At 37.4% G+C, this 16,958-nt stretch overlaps 1 protein-coding gene across 1 annotated transcript; it reads right to left on the bottom strand.

The window, feature by feature from the left end:
* Window positions 1-8,277: 8,277 nt before the first annotated feature.
* Window positions 8,278-12,412, bottom strand: LOC139125737 (uncharacterized). The gene is made up of 3 exons (XM_070691834.1): window positions 11,446-12,412; window positions 10,740-10,846; window positions 8,278-9,264 (listed from the first exon to the last, which is right to left on the bottom strand). Exons 1-3 carry the CDS (start codon window positions 12,020-12,022, stop codon window positions 8,278-8,280), a joined length of 1,671 nt encoding a protein of 556 aa, XP_070547935.1. The 5' UTR covers window positions 12,023-12,412.
* Window positions 12,413-16,958: the final 4,546 nt, after the last annotated feature.

Genomic DNA, 16,958 nt, shown 5'->3' with positions numbered 1-16,958 from the left:
AATCAAAACGTGGAATCTCTGCGTTCCCGTGAACATGTTACGTTGAAAGGTTGCATGACCTTTTGCTTAGACACCCGGACTTCTATTTTGTCTGCAGCAACGTATTTCTAACATTACGTCCAAAAGTATTTGTGTAAATGTGATTGGACCGTGTGAGGTTATTGCGATTCGTGTGTGTTCACAGCATTTTGACGCCAAAGACTATCAAAGACACATTCTTTGCCGGATAGTAGAACTGAATAACCCACTATATACCGAAAAAAATAAAAGCTTTTTGTGACTGTCAGAGTAGATGTCTTCTTAGACTCGAAGAATTGAAGAATGATTGCTTCTAGTGTCGGTGAAACGTAATGCCTAAAAAAACCATCAATCCCATAGAAAATGTGAGAAGTTAAAGCGGCATGTCTGGGCCCTGAGCGTGTTCACGTGCGGCGCTAAAGCTGAGCCCTCGTGGTCGCTTATGTACAAATATTGTTTTAAAACTTTACAGTGTAACTTAAAGAGGTGCATAAAGACTGCCTGGGGGCGCGAAAAGAGAATTTCACAATGTTCCTCGGGAAATGATGCAAGCCATCATTAGCCCGCTGAATATAAGCCTATTTCCCTGTGCCGTGTTTCTCGTTAACAACCGTCCTGTAATGGTCACAAAACCTCTGGCGTAATTTTACGCCGATCAGCGCTGAATAAAAAGTACCCCCATCTTGCGTTTTCAGCCATTAGTGGAAAATAACTACATTTTGCGAATGAGGGGATATTTATAGCATCGGTTTTTTTTTTCGACGCTGTGATACGAAGGCCAGTTTTGTCTACCATGTTCACAACTCACTTGAATTCAATTTAGCAGCATAATTATAATTGTGACACAAATCACTTGTTGTTTATCGAGTTGAATGCATCAAGTGCAATTCAGTTCTCGTTTAAACACGTCACATGACATTTCTGAAAATCCACAGGTGTTCCAGTCTCTCCCAAGCTGTCGCGATGGTGATAAGTCTTTTTTATGGATGAGAGCTATAGCAACGTCTTTATCTTGCCGTCCATTGGAGAAGCCATGAAATATAAACCGCACAAGTTTCCGGGCAAACGGAAAGCTTTTTGTTCAAAGTGTGGTATTTATTTCAAAACTTTAACACGACTGGAACTAATTTTGGAGAATAAGATATCGTAAAATGTTTGTTTATTAATTAGCAAATTTAAGCTAATCTATTTTTCTTCTTTTTGCAACTGACTTGTTTTTATGGTTTATTTGTAATATTAACTTTCAGCAATAGGTCACCCAACACGTTTAATGATTTTGAACAATTAAAAGATCTTATTATCCCGAATTAGTTCCAATCGTGTTAAATACGGTCCTTAAATATCAGCCTATAAGAATGGAACGGAGAATAGACGGTCGACGATGGATCAATCGCAGCCCACACCTTCGCTCGCAAACCGAGTGCACAGAGTCAAAAAATCAGTGACTTAAGAAACAACTTGCAAAAATGAAACGCTCTTTGGTTATTTATGTTAATCTTCACTAGCAAATTGGCATTCATTGTGGTTTGGTTCTCAAATAATTCAAATTTTTGCAGTAACAGTTTACAGTATTCATCTGCGACGCTGACTATGCATCAAAGACTGGTCAAAATAATCAAATACCTGATAGGACCGATCTGTTGATAGGTTCTTCAGAAAGACAGACACTTACTGCCATTGCCGAAAAATAACTTAAGCATAGAATTTTATCGAAAGGGGAATATTACCAACAAAACAAACCAACGTTTTCTGTCTGTCATTGTCAGAGTCTGGGGTAATTAGCAAGTAATGCTCCTGGTTGTGATGGAACGGTTGGCCTTGTTCGACATTGTGGGCAAGAGTGCGCCATATATCATCTAAATGACGGCTTCGATGAAATAATCATTAAATATGAATACTTCACACAGATAGAGGTCGGGTAATCAATTACTCCGGTGGCTGTAGCCCAGTCGGATCCACCGGAGTCAGCCATTAAACAAACTTGTTAATTTGCGCCAACGAGGTTGAAGTGAGGTCTTCGAATGACATGCTGTAACGTCTTCCGTTTCTAATTTGTGCCACCCACCGAGCGAATGACCCAGACATAGACACACGGTGTTAGGTTGCATCGTCGAGAAACTCAGTCGGGCCATCAACATTGCAGGTTCATGTTGACGCTAATGCAATCCGGTACATCGCTCATTTCTAATGTTTTAAGTTATATGTCAGGTTTGGTAGTAATAAATCATCGAGTGCTAGGAGAGAGACAAACGTTGCTCTGCCCTAAAATCGACCTAGATATTTTCTCTTTAAAGACTTTCCTCTCTAAAAGATATTCCGAATCAATACCAGAATCACACAGAGCAAATACATAGCAGCAATTGGCGGTGAGAAAAGAATAAGCCAGGTTGCCACATCATACGCGATATGCGTAAGTATTCCTTCTAGTGGAGTTTAAACCATAGCTGTTCCCCTGTTACACGATTTCCGTTTGCACGACTTTTCCTTGTATCACGAAACATTACAAATTTTCTAAGGTTGGAATGTTTTTTGGGGGATAGGTAACTCGTACTTTCAGTGCCGCAAATGAGGATGCGCACTCAACAGCTTGGTTGTCACCCATTCGGTCATATTAAACTTGCAGTATGATGTATTCAGTGCTCATAAATTTCTTAGATATAGTGACCTCTGCATTATACATTATGTATGAAGTATTCAACAAATTGTTAACCTTGGGTAGTGCCTCTTCACAATGTCCTGAAGTTCTTCCTTCGAGGATAGCTTTATTATTCTGATAAGACAAATAAAGGCTGCACACAAGAGGGATTGAACTTTCTTTCTCTAACTCGGTACATCGTAGCAAAACTTGATTGTCAATCCCTAAAAATCGAACAGTAACATAAGGGTTTGTATACTTATATATACAGTAAACCCTGTCTACATTAAGTAAGCGGTTTTGTTCTAAAGTGTGCTACGCATTTCCCCTCTCTCTGTCTCTCTATCTGTCTCTGTCAGTAACATAAGGGTTTGTATACTTATATATACACATAAACCATGTCTACATTAAGTAGGCGGTTTTGTTTTAAAGTGTGCTACGCATTTCCCCTCTCTCTGTCTCTCTATCTGTCTCTGTCAGTAACATAAGGGTTTGTATACTTGTATATACACATAAACCCTGTCTACATTAAGTAAGCGGTTTTGTTCTAAAGTGTGCTATGCATTTCCCCTCTCTCTGTCTCTCTATCTGTCTCTGCTTGTTTGTCTGTCTGTCAGTCTGACTGTGCCTCTATCTTCGTCAGTCAGTCTGTCTTTGTCTGTCTGTCTGTCTGTCTCTGTCCCTCTGTGTGTCTCTCCCTTCTTTTCATTCTGTTACTTGATATATATTTAACTGTTAATCAATATGTGTTGTCCTGCTACTCAGTATGTCGAAAATTAATTATAGCGAATTCATAAATTATGAAATATCTTTATACCATTTTCAGTGTCTAGGCAAAGGCTTATCTGTAACCTAAATAATTGAGCACGGATAGATAGGAGGCAAATACGAAGACATAATTTGTCCTGATGAATTATTCTTCGGTTGTAAATTCTCATCTTGAAAAACGAATGTGCTGGCTAAGTATGTACATGCTGACCTGACATCAATAGTCGTACGATATTTGTAGAGTTCCTATATTTATGTGAGCAAATTAAACGTTTATGATCTATACATGTATTTCAATGCAAAGCGCCCTTAGCTATACGGTCGCTTTCATTGTGTTGCATTTCCAGCTGTTCGGGCTGGTTTGATTGCTTTGGTGGATTACAGATGAATTGGATAGACACGTGTGTGGCTTGAAGTGAGGCGTCCATCCCATTGCTCCATCTGCTTGCACCATACTCTCGCAATTTTGCACTCTAAAAGAAGAAAGAAAGACATAATACGATTAACAATTTTAGAAGTCAGTTAAAAACTTATCTTTTAGATCATTTTATTCCTAGACGCTTTTTAAAATTTTACCTCTTTGCATTTTATTGGTGTTTTCTCGTAATTTTTATTTATAATTTACCTCAGCTCTTTTTTAGTGTTGTGTAAAGCGCATTGAGATTTTTAAAATGTAATGCGCTCTATAAGAAATAAATATTATTATTATTATTATTAATGTTAAAACATGTCATAGTAAAACCACCTACAAGACTCGACCTCGCAAACTTCTAAATTTAATGAAGTGTTTCCATTGTGCTCATTTACATCGTTTAGAAATAATCTTCATCGACTCCAACATCGTCCCCAGCATCACTTCATCATCATCATCATCATCATCATTATCATCATCATCATCATCATCATCATCATCATCATCATCATCATCATCGTCGTCGTCGTCATCATCATCATCGTCGTCATCATCATCATTATTTAGACAATCAGCAAGTAAACGATAATATCGATAAGGCAGACCCGAAGTGTTTCAAAAAGCTTTTATTAAAAATGGAAAACAGAATATGTCGCTGTGCTTAGTGCGCAAGAACCTCTGTTACCGATGTTTTTACAAGTGATAACAACATTCTAGACTTTATCAATGGTATGTCTGAATTATATGAGGTTTGGTTAGTTATGTCCAAAGCCGAGATTCATGATGTGAAATCAATTCTTGAAGTCGCCATCAATAATCTCAACAAGTTAACGTATAAATTGTCGGCATGGACACACGATCGTGTTCTGCTTGTCAAGGAAAATTCTCGTGACCGACATAATTCATGAAGAGAAACGATTTTGGACATGGTAATAAACTTCAATCGATAAAACATCTAAAAGCAAACGTAGCAAACGTTTAATTCTTCAATGTATTTGAACGAACCTGTCATTAAGTACATTTTATGTCTGCATTACCTTAGTTTCCTAGGCAACAACATAAAGAATTGACACGTAAATCGTTAATCATAATTCAAGAATAAAACATGTACAAGATAATATATCGTTCTAGGAATATGGAATAGTCAGAATCCGGCAAGAAAGCAAGAAGAATCGCAAATTGCACAAGACTTACATTGATTCTGTGTATTTTCATGAACTTTAAATTTATTACCTGATAGTGTCACTTAAACTTTGAATTAACTTCGTCCGTGGGATGGGGAGAGATGAAAGTACAAAGAGGGGAAGTAGTTTTATCGTAATGAGGACAGTCAACCAAGACATTGTAAGGATCGCCTTATAAAACCGATGGATGACAAAGAAGTGGAAATGTGCTTATTTCATCGGAAAGTGTAACAAATATCGCAGGTCTGAAAAACGAATTCCTCTCAACTGACAGTTCTTGTTGAATAAACACGGAATCCCTTTCAGCAAACTACTGATTATTTAATTTCGCACCGAGAACGTATTACTAGGCAGGGTGAAAATGTGAATTCAGTAATCGATTGCGGAGGGGATTTCTGTCTTCTTTAAAGGCCCGTTAGCTGTATCTTTTTTTCATTTTACTTGCCTAACCAATACCATCAAATCTTCGGAGAGATAGTTTGGATTTCTTTTATTAAGCCATATTGTCTTTGAAAATGTCATTATATCAGTCCTCGGCGATGGATTGGTCGATTAAATTCAGGCGCTTACACTGATAATAGTTACAGCGGCCATATTTGAGCTGCAACTCGAAATTATTTACTAGTCAAAATCTAAGTCGTGCTTTTTGTAACCGATGTAATAACATTCTGTGGTCAATCTTTAGTGAGCATTTGTACATAAGTGGCATTTGTATTAAAACAATCCTCATCGAAAACAAAAAGCATATAAAGATACAAGTGATGGGGCTTCTTTACTTATGCTCTATTGGGTAAGAAAAAAGTAATCTTTGAAACGAATGCGTGCCTAAGAGGTAATATTTAAATTATATGGGTCTGAAGGTCGAGGAAGGAAAAATATTTCGCTGTTGTTCATCACCTAAAGATTCGACTTTTAATAAAACCTGCTGAAGAACCAAGTCTAATTGTTGTGCAGTAGTTCTTATTCTGCGACCGAACGCAAATCCAATGACAGAACCATCTTTTGATGCATTTACATTGCATTAGAGCATTCCTGTTTCCCATTTCCAGCCAAACGTCTATTGTTATTCCAGCATGCGTCACAGTCTCCAACTTTTACATCGGGCGAGTTACTCAGCTCAGTCGTCAGCCAGACTGCCCATAGTGTCAGAGTAGAATCAAACCATTTCATTCTTCAAACGACGTACCTTCGTATAGAATAAATAAATGAGAAGCAAACGGCCTATTTGGGGACAGCGCATGGTTACATTATTTCTCTACTCTACTATGGGAGTAATTATTTGCCGACAAACAAATATGTTTAAATCCCTACATTACCTATAATTTATATCCCTACGTGTGTGTGCTTACTTCAGGATAACAAGGTGTGCATCTGTCTTGCAAGTGATGTTTCATGAGGGACCGAGACATTTGCTGACTATGCTTTGTTTAAACGTTGTAAAAAGTAATTTAGGTTGTTTTTTTACGCATGGACTACGGTGTTGATACTTTTTTGTCTTCACAGGAAGCAATTTTGAGTAATTATTTATGAATGAAATATCCTTATGTGAATGAAAACTAGGGTGATCACCTCTGCTTTTTCCTTATTAAATAATTCAAAGTTACCTCTAAAATATTTACAGAAGATATGAGATAAGACTTTCGAGCACTTTCTAGTCCCCTGCAACAATACATCTCGTAAATCAGAATCCTTCTTCAGATGCAATCGCAGCGTCTCCTGTCTTTGTCGACGAAGACGTCAATCACGAGTCGAAGCGTTGGGAAGCTAAGGGATGAAGATTCACCTTATATATTCTCTGATTGTCGTCACAAGATACCTTAAAAGGTCGTTAGATGTTTTATGCGGATATATATATATATATATATATATATATATATATATATATATATATATATATATATATATATATATATATATATATATATATATATATATACATATCAAAAATTGTTTGTATCTTCTCAGAGGGGTAAAGCGCTCGATGCAGGGATGCAGAGCAATATCACAATAAATATGAGAACACATCAAGTATGTTTGGTACCTATTACTCGAGTTTCACGCATACACGAGATCCGATATCTGAGGATTGCAAGATGCATGAAACTTAAGTAATAGATTTCATTACTTTGTACTTGAAGTAATCTGTTTATATATATATATATATATATATATATATATATATATATATATATATATATATATATATATATATATATATATATATATATATATATATATATTTGGGCCGCCGCAAGCGAAAAGGGCCCTTATGCAAGGATTTGACGATTTTTATTTTTTGTTGTTTTTTGATAGTTCTTGTGCTGCTCTTCTCATACATGTGCTCCATATTGTGAACCCACACTTTGAAATGCCATTTACAGCCCATTGAATGTGGCATGTGACCTTTGACCTTACAGATCAAGAAACGCATTTTCGATGGTTTTCTGCTTTCAATGAAAAGATTTGAAAAGTTAAAACATTGTATCTCTTTTCAATAACATGAAAGATTTTTGTTGGTTACAGGTTTGGACTTCATAACACATTCTCTCACAAGTAGGGTCGGTCATTCCATTATATTACAGGGGTGGGAAGCATACAAAATGATGCCATTTAAATTAAAAATAGATTTTATTGAACACCACAGGCAATAACACCTTCTTGTACTACACAACGTAGGATGTCCTGTTTGTTTAGAAAATGACACTCACATGATGACATCAAAAACATAACTGTTGCCGTGGTAACCTGCAGTGTCAGAATTCTCATCATGTTAAACACTAGGATTGCTATATACATGTATACATTCACTGCATCATCTCATTGTTTACATCACTTTTTTGAGAAATATTTGCTGTATACAGAATATTTACATCATTATGTAACTATTTTCATGAAAATACAAGTGCAAGAGTATCCAATGCAACTTTCCATTATTTACTCTTCAGGACAAAATACATGTCTATATGGCTGTCTGACAAAAGGAATGATATCCTTATTTAACTCACTCCATCTGGCTAAACTTAAACCACCAGGTGGCAATGAGAGGGTTTCATCTGTGTGATGGAGGCCATGTTACATTGCGTTTGACAAGATTGACACGGAGTTCATCATCAGTAACAATCTTTCTGACATAAACAGCACCAGGATCATCCTTGGTGAATCTAAAATGATGATAATAACGAATTCCCTTTAAAGGTTTGAGAAATGTAGAAAAAAAAGTATCCCATTGAAACCATTGAAAATTACGTGCAGAATTCTGACTACCATAACACTTCACCTTGTTCACGTCGTGAACTTTTTGACACAATGTCTGCCAACTGTGAAACTGTGTCAACATCGCTTCTACGATACACCTGCCGTATCTTACCGAAGCAGGCATCACAAATACACTTCGTGTGACCTGGTTCAAGAAAATGATAATTAATTTCATCATGTAACCCAGTGCTTGTACGGTAACAAAAATAATGGATAACAGTTTTGTTTTTATTCTGACCCGCACAGTTATCAGCATGACAATGACAACCTTTTTCACCCAATCCATGCTCATGAAAATAATTATGAAGCATGCTGACTACATTATTAGCACCATGGCACTTCCTGTTATCAATGCCAATGGTCTGAGACTCATCAAACAAATAATTCATTTGAGATTGAAGACTATCATTACATACACCAAAGCAATTAACACGAAGTGGATTAAGAAAATAAAGTGGACTAACTTGACGAGACTGATGAGGTAACAAAAAACTCTGTGCAAAATCAAATGTATAATGAACATTGTGTAAATCAAGTGAGCAAGGACTACATGGAGGTTGAACTGTAATGTCTGTAACTTCACCCTGTGCCCTTTTAATGCATGAGTTCAGAAATTCTCTTTCCTTTTGTGCCTTCAAAATGTGTCCTGAAAAAGCAATACTAGAGTTGAGTTTGTCTTCTTCTGTTGTTGCAAACTGAATTTCATTTCGAAAGTGTTCACATTTGGCGCATACATCTGTGCGTGGTTCCATTCGCTGGATATGAGGTACACACAACTTCCAGATATTTCTGAAAGTTGTCTCCCCCACAGACTGCTTTGCTGGCTGACAAACCTTGCAGGCATTCACGTACTTCTTGTACACATCAGCCTTGGTGTCACAAGATGGCAGATAAACCGGAGGCCGTCCATCTCTACCATGAGGAGCAGCTGGCATTGGTAGACCATTGTCATCTGCATACCTCAACAGAAATTTAACAACATCTTGCACTACCTGTATGGGAAAAATAAAACAAGGTTTAATCATTAAAATGGATTAAAACGACCATATGTTAAGCTACCCTTCACAAAGATTTGGTTTAGACCTAATTCTTCATAAAACAAGCCAGCTTGTGGTTTTAGCAGTACAAACATACAAGTATCAGCAACATGTCGAGGTTCAAAATTAGTTTAAAACAATGTAAGTATATGATTTTGCCAATAATCCATGACTTACACCAAAACTCAAAATACAGCCTAATGAAAGCTTAGAGCTCATACAAAATTTCATATTCCTATTAATATTGTTGGCAATGTTCTGATATTCCTAGGAAAATGTTTAGGAACTTTGATCAGTGTTTTCATTGACCAGCCCCTGCTGTGTTTTGCTCACCGGTATATCAAATCTCCATACAGACTTCTCAGTCCATACAGAAAGGAAATATAGGGAGATTAAGGAAGACAACAAAGGCACTGATCAAAGTTCCTCAGTGTTTCCCTAGGAAAATGGGAACATTGCAAGGGAAATTGATAGGAATTTACCAACTTACACAGGTGACCTTCAGAAACTTAGTACTAGGATGCTCACAGCCTAGAGTACTACTGAGGATGTGCCAGCAGCCTTATGCTAGGTAAAACATAGGGAACACAGACATCTGGTTGTTGTTGTTTTATTGTTGTTTATGTTTATTAGTCGTTTTGTTGTTGTTGACCAATAAAATTCAACAAACATAACTGTTGTGTTGTTGTTAATGCTCAAACGTAACGTAGATGTCATGAGAAACACTACATTTCTTGGCCTGATACAACTCTCTGCTAACGTACATGAAGAGAGTGTACGTTAGCAGAGAGTTGTATCAGGCCAAGAAATGATAGTGTCCTTGTAGTGTTTCTTATGACATCTACGTTACGTTTGAAACATTAACAACATCACAAGTTATGTTCGTTGAATTTTATTGGTCAACAACAAGACTAATAAACATAAACAACAATACAAACAACAACAACAACAACAACAACAACAAGATGTCTGGGTTCCCTGTGGCTAAAAGAGCACACCCCAGTACCAGCTGTGTTGCTCACATCTCTGTAACAGGGAATTTTTTATTAGAACCATGTTAACTAGTTGTTTGTACAATAGCTGATACAAATAGACATTAGACCCTTTCACTACCATGGTTTGGTCCAGCCCATTTTTTGTTAAACTGTACCTCCACACAGGGAAAAGGGGTGAATGGGTTAAATGATTACAAGAACTATATAAGGAGTGACCCATTTGATTTTGAGGGGCGTAGGAAATGGGCATGGTAACATTTTTCACCAACTTAGGCAGCAAATTTTTAAAGGTTATTTTGAAGCTTTATCTGCAAAGCCTGCACGAACATTTTTTCCTGTAATTGTAACAGGATAACATTTTTGTTCAAAAATCCAACACCCTCAACCCCAAGAAATCAAATGGACCACCATTTCTGACTGAAATTGAGTACTCACTTCAAATGAATAGGCATTGACTGGCCTTTTTCCTCGACGACCATGATCTCTGGGTACCACACCATGGGTTTTGTAGTGGGCCTTTAGATTCTTAAACCTCTTTTCACCTAGAATATTAAAAGAGATACAATTAAAATATCACATTATGTCATAATGTGATATGAAATATGGCAAAAACACGCTATAATAAAGGTCTTAAATGAAAGTTTCATTAGAATGTACATTTATTGCAAATACTGAATAAGCTGCCGGGGTTTTTTTTTCAATAAAACTAAAAAAGATATATGCATGGCAGATAGTACTAAAAAGCTACACAATATTCCCATTAACAAAATCCCCAACAACGCCCATCGTTACCAATAAGGGACAAGTGTTGGAAATAAGATGAAGTTTATAACCATGCATTTATAATTATAGGCCCGGAGAGGTATGGAATTACCTAATTTCATGGCTTCTGCGACCCATGAGTTTGTTTCATTAACCCTTGATAATCTGCACAAAGGACTGAGGAATATTCCCCAATATTGATTAGTTTTTTATTGGAATTCTCCTGATTGTCACGATGTGTTGCTTTCTAGTATTGTGTTATCTCTATCAAATTAATTTCAACAATCTGATTTACATACATCAATCAATATTTTTTGAACTTATGCTCGCACAGAATGTGACGTACATCAGAAAAAAATCGCATGCAAAAATCACTCACCTAAGTTGTGGATATAACGCCAAACTTTTTCACAGGTACGATGACCATCAAAAACGTAGTCAAAGAACTGTCGCTCACGTTTACCACCTCGGATTGGTTCACCCTGTACTTCACACTGCTCTAGCTTTGCTAAGACGAGAACATCGAGTTGGTCTTTCTGGAATTCGGACATGTTTAAACGATATTCCCACACCCTGTCCACAGAAAAGTTAGTGTAGCACTGATGCTTACAACCGCAGCCAGTCCGAAAGACAGCTTCCACCGATGATTTGTCCAGGTCATCATCATCATCTTCACGGTGATCGTCTTCGTGAACCATCTCTGGATGAGTTTGAGAGTAAAGTCTGGCTAATTCGGTCGGATCTGCTTCTGTTAGCGGCTCGTCTTCATCACTGTCGTCTTCATCGTCGTTAGCATCGTGACGAATGCAATCTTCGCTGACGTTTTCAGTTGAACCCTGAGAATTCGCTCTCGACTCCGGAGGACTGAAGGTTTCAAACAACTCCTCTTGCCTTTCTTCAAGGAGAGTTCTCAGTTCTTGATTAAACTGCGGATCAATAGGTGCTGAAAAAGCCATGATTCACAACCGCTAACAATTACGCAACACGCAGTGTCATCAAAACTTCTCGCTCGGTACCCCTGACCTCATTAGCACGGAGGTCACGTGTAAAAACGTAAGCAAAGTGGCGGGAACAAAATATGCTAGAACGTAAATGCCAAGTTTTTTCGGCTAAAAAATCAAATTTTAAGAACAAATGACATAAGCATGTTGTGTTTTTTCACGATGTACTAAATTTCATGCTTTTTGTTCCCGAAAACGCGAGATAGGAGACGATATTTCAATTTTCCCCGTCAGTGTGGGCGACAATATTTGCATGTGAAAGCGCACAGTGAACGTCACTTATTCAAATGCAAATTACTGAAAATGACGTAACCTTGCATAAGGGCCCTTTTCGCTTGCGGCGGCCCATATATATATATATATATATATTACTTGAAAGAGGAATCTCTCGGGATCAAGTACAGACCACACCAATGACTGTCCTTCACCTAAATTTTCAAATACTGCTCAAAGAATTCCAAATAAAACTATCTTAGTGCAATCGTCTGTATAATGTGATATCTAATACATAAATGTATTACCTAAAGGTAATAAAAAGAGATAAATTGAATGTGAACTTAAAATGGAGAGTGACAAGCTTTGCTGATTTCGTTTAATACTTTAACACTTAAAAACTGACCTTTCATAGGACACATTCATAGATACTTTCTATCCTTCAAAAAATTAATATGGTGTATTGTCGTATTGTTCAAGCAACGGACAGATATTCAGTGAGCGATAAACGGTTTTTATGCAGGTAATTGAACTCAACAACCGTTTCCGTTTCATCAACAACAATGATGGCTTCGCATTTTTCCTCATCTCCGCGTGCTCTATTATTCAGGGTACAGATAAGCCTTTGCCATGAAACTGAAAATATGGTATAAAGATATTTTATAATTTAAAGATTTTGCATTATTTATTGTCAGCATACTAAATAGCAGGTTTGATAGTTCATTATCATGCCAGAATGAAAAGAAGATGCAGAGAGAGAGAGAGAGAGAGAGAGAGAGAGAGAGAGAGAGAGAGAGAGAGAGAGAGAGAGAGAGAAAGAGAGAGAGAGAGAGAGAGAGAGAGAGAGAGAGAGAGAGAGAGAGAGAGAGAGAGAGAGAGAGAGAGAGAGTTAAAGTCATGAGAGTCTTTTTAGATTAAATCTGCCGAGTCTTTTTGAAAATTGGTCGTAAATTATTAAGCCCAAACCTTCAGCATTTATCGTTTGCTAAATGAAACACTGTACGAAACCAACCAGCCAAATCCAAATCTTTTAAAAGATGGGTGACACAGTGACGAAACGTGAATTTGCGATTTGTCATGAGCACTGTACACGGCTGGGATACAACACACGTTTGGCACATATAACACAATCACATAAAACATCAGAAATACTGCTGCATGGATTACACACGGGATGCATTAAACGTTGACAACTTACCATAAAGGCATGGAATACTACATCGTTGTATTACAGTGAAATTTGCATGTATCAAGAAGCTTCCCTTAAGTCTTGATTTAAGGTTGTGTAATAAAAACTACAATTTATATTAAACGAGGGAATGGCAAAAATCGCGTAATCCACATTGAAAATAGAGGTTACAAAACCTTCCATTTGCTATTTTAGGTGAAATCTTTTACGACCATACAGGCTGCGACTCCCTGTCGTCTGCATCTAGAAATGTCATCTCCTCTTTTTTTCGAAAGAGTGAAACATGAATATGTGACTTTAAACCAGGTCATGAATGAATTATAACAATATTATTGCATTACTGAACTGTCATGTAATTGTTTATCGGACTGATGTGATATCCAGAGAAAGTGAAATTGCAATTTATACGTAAATTATAACACTATATGCCCGCAGATCTTATGGTGTGCCCTCTTTACCTATTTTTGTAATTTTTGTAATATCCCTCATTTGCGTTTAGGGATTTACAATGACTAACTTGTACTGTACTTAAGCAATAACCCCCGCAGCAGGCGGGTATACATGGGATTTCGGTGCAATTTGCGACATAGAGCACAAGCCAATGTTATATCCACTTTTCTGACTCTGTCGTCTTATTGGGGTATTCTCGTCATTTTAAGGGTCCCCCCCCCCCCAAATGCAGAACGCGGACGTCTGAGAGATCGAATGTCGGAAATCATTCGAAATGTTATTCGATTTTCATTCTACCAATCTCTAGACCGAGCATTTTTATAGGTTGGGATTATAGTGACAACACACGCACACAGTATTCAACGACAAGGCACACATTATGTTCCCTAATATTGCATTTTATTCCCATTTCAACGCGAAAACTAACTTGATAAAAAAGACCTGCTTCAGACACAGAAAATGGATCAAGATTTCAAAGCAAAAAAATAACAATTTTTCGTATTCGGCCATTGTTGATGTCAGTGAAGCAGACGACAAAAAGTGACAGTGCCAGTATGGCAAAATGCCAAAAGTACAGTGAGGCATTGTTAAAACGAGGATGAAAAATGTCAGTGTACGCCTGTACTTGCAAAATATTAATTATGAAACAAACCATTTATTAATTGTGTGTATTTATTACCCCCTAATTTCCCTACAAGATATATGCCCCCCATATTGGTTTCCGCTTGAACTCTCTATACTGGTTTGGGACCCGTTTCAGAACTTTTAAAACTGTATTTTAGTGTCGATAGAATAAGCTATCGTCAAATCAGAGTAGCGCATGGTGGCTTGATATAATATAATATATGATTTACTTTAAATTATATAACTCAAATTCATTTGAAATTGTCCACGATTCTTATTCTACCAATGTCTGCCAAATGGTTACTGTTTTATATACCATGAATGGCAAAACATTGATCTGAAAGTATAAGCTTGGAAAGGACATCCAAAATCTATCCTGTACACGGCTTCAATTCAATTATCGAAATTATTGACATTGCTGGTTGTAAAACTGTAAGACCTCCAAAGATCAGATCCATAAAATAACACACTATCGACTTTTGACCAATGAGATTTTTTTATTACAGATGGATGTTCATGTAATGCTGTTAACTTCTTACGACTTGCCCAACCATCAAGCGAGCAGTCTACATCAGTTTCAATGCTAAATCAGTAACGACTGTGGTTAAACAAAGAATTCGAAAATCTTAAGGACTTCACACTCTCAGTGTTTTTATCAAGAGTGGCATCTTTACTTCAGCGTGGAAATTTATGAAACATGTTCGTGTTTTAATTCCTCATGAAGGTAGAGGGAACGAAATAGTTCATGGATGAAATAGACGGAGCGTGTTACGTTGTGAGACATTCTCATGCTTTAAATGCCAAACTCTCGTGCTGCAGGCAATTGCAAAATATCGAACAAGTGATGGACTATGGCATTTCTCATCTTGCAAGCTCTAAAGCACTGACCTTTAAATTATGAAGTCAGAGGTCGGTTTCCAAAGTCACACAACGCTGCACATGGTGTAGTGGATGGTTTATCATACGAGTTTCCCCGCGTGTTCCCATTGAGCTTAAATTATTAAACAACCTGAGGAAGTATTCTTTTTTAAGGAGGACAATGTAGACAATAAACGCTCGCTGCAAACAACTTACATATACATCACTGGGCAGTGGTTGCGAGTAACGACGACCCTGTTGTTGTTGTCATTTTCTTTTTGTTTCTGGAATCTGGTTACTGAACAAGTTTTGATGTCAAGTTCTCAAATGGACATTGACTCTGTCGGTTTTGTCTTCAAGGGATGAAGTAAAAATCTTGGAGGTTTAGTTACACGTTATTACATTCCATCAGTACGCGTAACGTCTTTGTCACGTGATACCTGTGGCAAAGAAGTTTTGGAACGGCAAGTGACATTTCTTGCGTAGTCATAATTACACTCTTTTTTGGATTTTGCTGATGTTTTCCGTTAATTCATGCAAGCAATCTCGTAAAGCGTAATTGTAACTTAGCAAACGTCTTTGATATTCAGATATTTTGTAACCCTTGCACGGGTACAAGAAGTATTCGGCAGGATTTCCCGTCATGAAGTTCAACAAAATGTTGCAGTCTCACCCTACTTTTTATCTGACACCTTCACAAAGACCTTTTCTATGAAACTTCATCGTAGGTGTATAAAAGAAAAATGTGCAATTTAATTCAAGGGTGATATCAGGTTTAAGAATAGTCACAAGGTAAAAAAGGTACTTCTTCGTACAAATTACACGCACGTTTTTCGCACGTTTCCGAGAAAAAGTATAGGAACGCAATATCAAACCGAAAATCCACACGGTAGCACGGATACGCGTACGCCACCCCCGTATGCTGCGGTCAGACGTAAGCGAAAATACGTGTGACTGTACCTCTCTATTATCGAACCAGAGCATGGTATCTATTTCATCGCGGCGGAGGGATATATGATCACGTCAACGTCATAATCGTCTCTTCTTGAGACATCACCCCGCCCAATCAGCGATTCATCACGGAGTTGTCCATTTTATAGAGTTTCCGAAAAACAGTTGTTCGAGGACTACGAGAGCCTGGTTCTTGCGTAGCCTTCCAAGCTAATGACATCGTCGAAGAGAATGGATTGTGTAATCTTAAGGGAAAGCTATGTCGATCTTGATTTTCTCGATCGCAGAGTACTTATGATTTAAGGCAACAAATTTGAACACTTGTCGTTATAAACACAGCATTTCTTTTCATCTGTGTTTCCATTCATTTCGCCCAATGTTACTGCCAGAAAATAAGAAATTGAAAATTCGCTCGCTCTGTTGGAAAGTTCAGGGTAAGGAGTAAAATAGATAGAGAGTAGGTCTGGTTATTTTACTTTTGCATCATGATGGATCAATCTTTAATCAGTATCAACTAAACTTAAAAATCTAGCGATGGTCAATAGCGCTGATCGCAAATGACGTCACTGTTCTCTCTCATTAATATGCATAAATAAACGTTTGTCC

This window comes from Ptychodera flava (assembly GCF_041260155.1).
Source record: "Ptychodera flava strain L36383 chromosome 3 unlocalized genomic scaffold, AS_Pfla_20210202 Scaffold_26__1_contigs__length_13983176_pilon, whole genome shotgun sequence".
NCBI lineage: Eukaryota > Metazoa > Hemichordata > Enteropneusta > Ptychoderidae > Ptychodera > Ptychodera flava.
This window is presented reverse-complemented; position numbering and strand designations above follow the sequence as displayed.

Excerpts from the sequence above, each read along its gene's own strand:
- LOC139125737 (XM_070691834.1), bottom strand. The coding sequence starts at position 12,022 with ATGGCTTTTTCAGCACCTATTGATCCGCAGTTTAATCAAGAACTGAGA. Across the intron at positions 10,847-11,445 it reads GCGTTATATCCACAACTTAG|GTGAAAAGAGGTTTAAGAAT; the intron begins GTGAGTGATTTT and ends TTAATATTCTAG. Across the intron at positions 9,265-10,739 it reads TCAATGCCTATTCATTTGAA|GTAGTGCAAGATGTTGTTAA; the intron begins GTGAGTACTCAA and ends TTTCCCATACAG.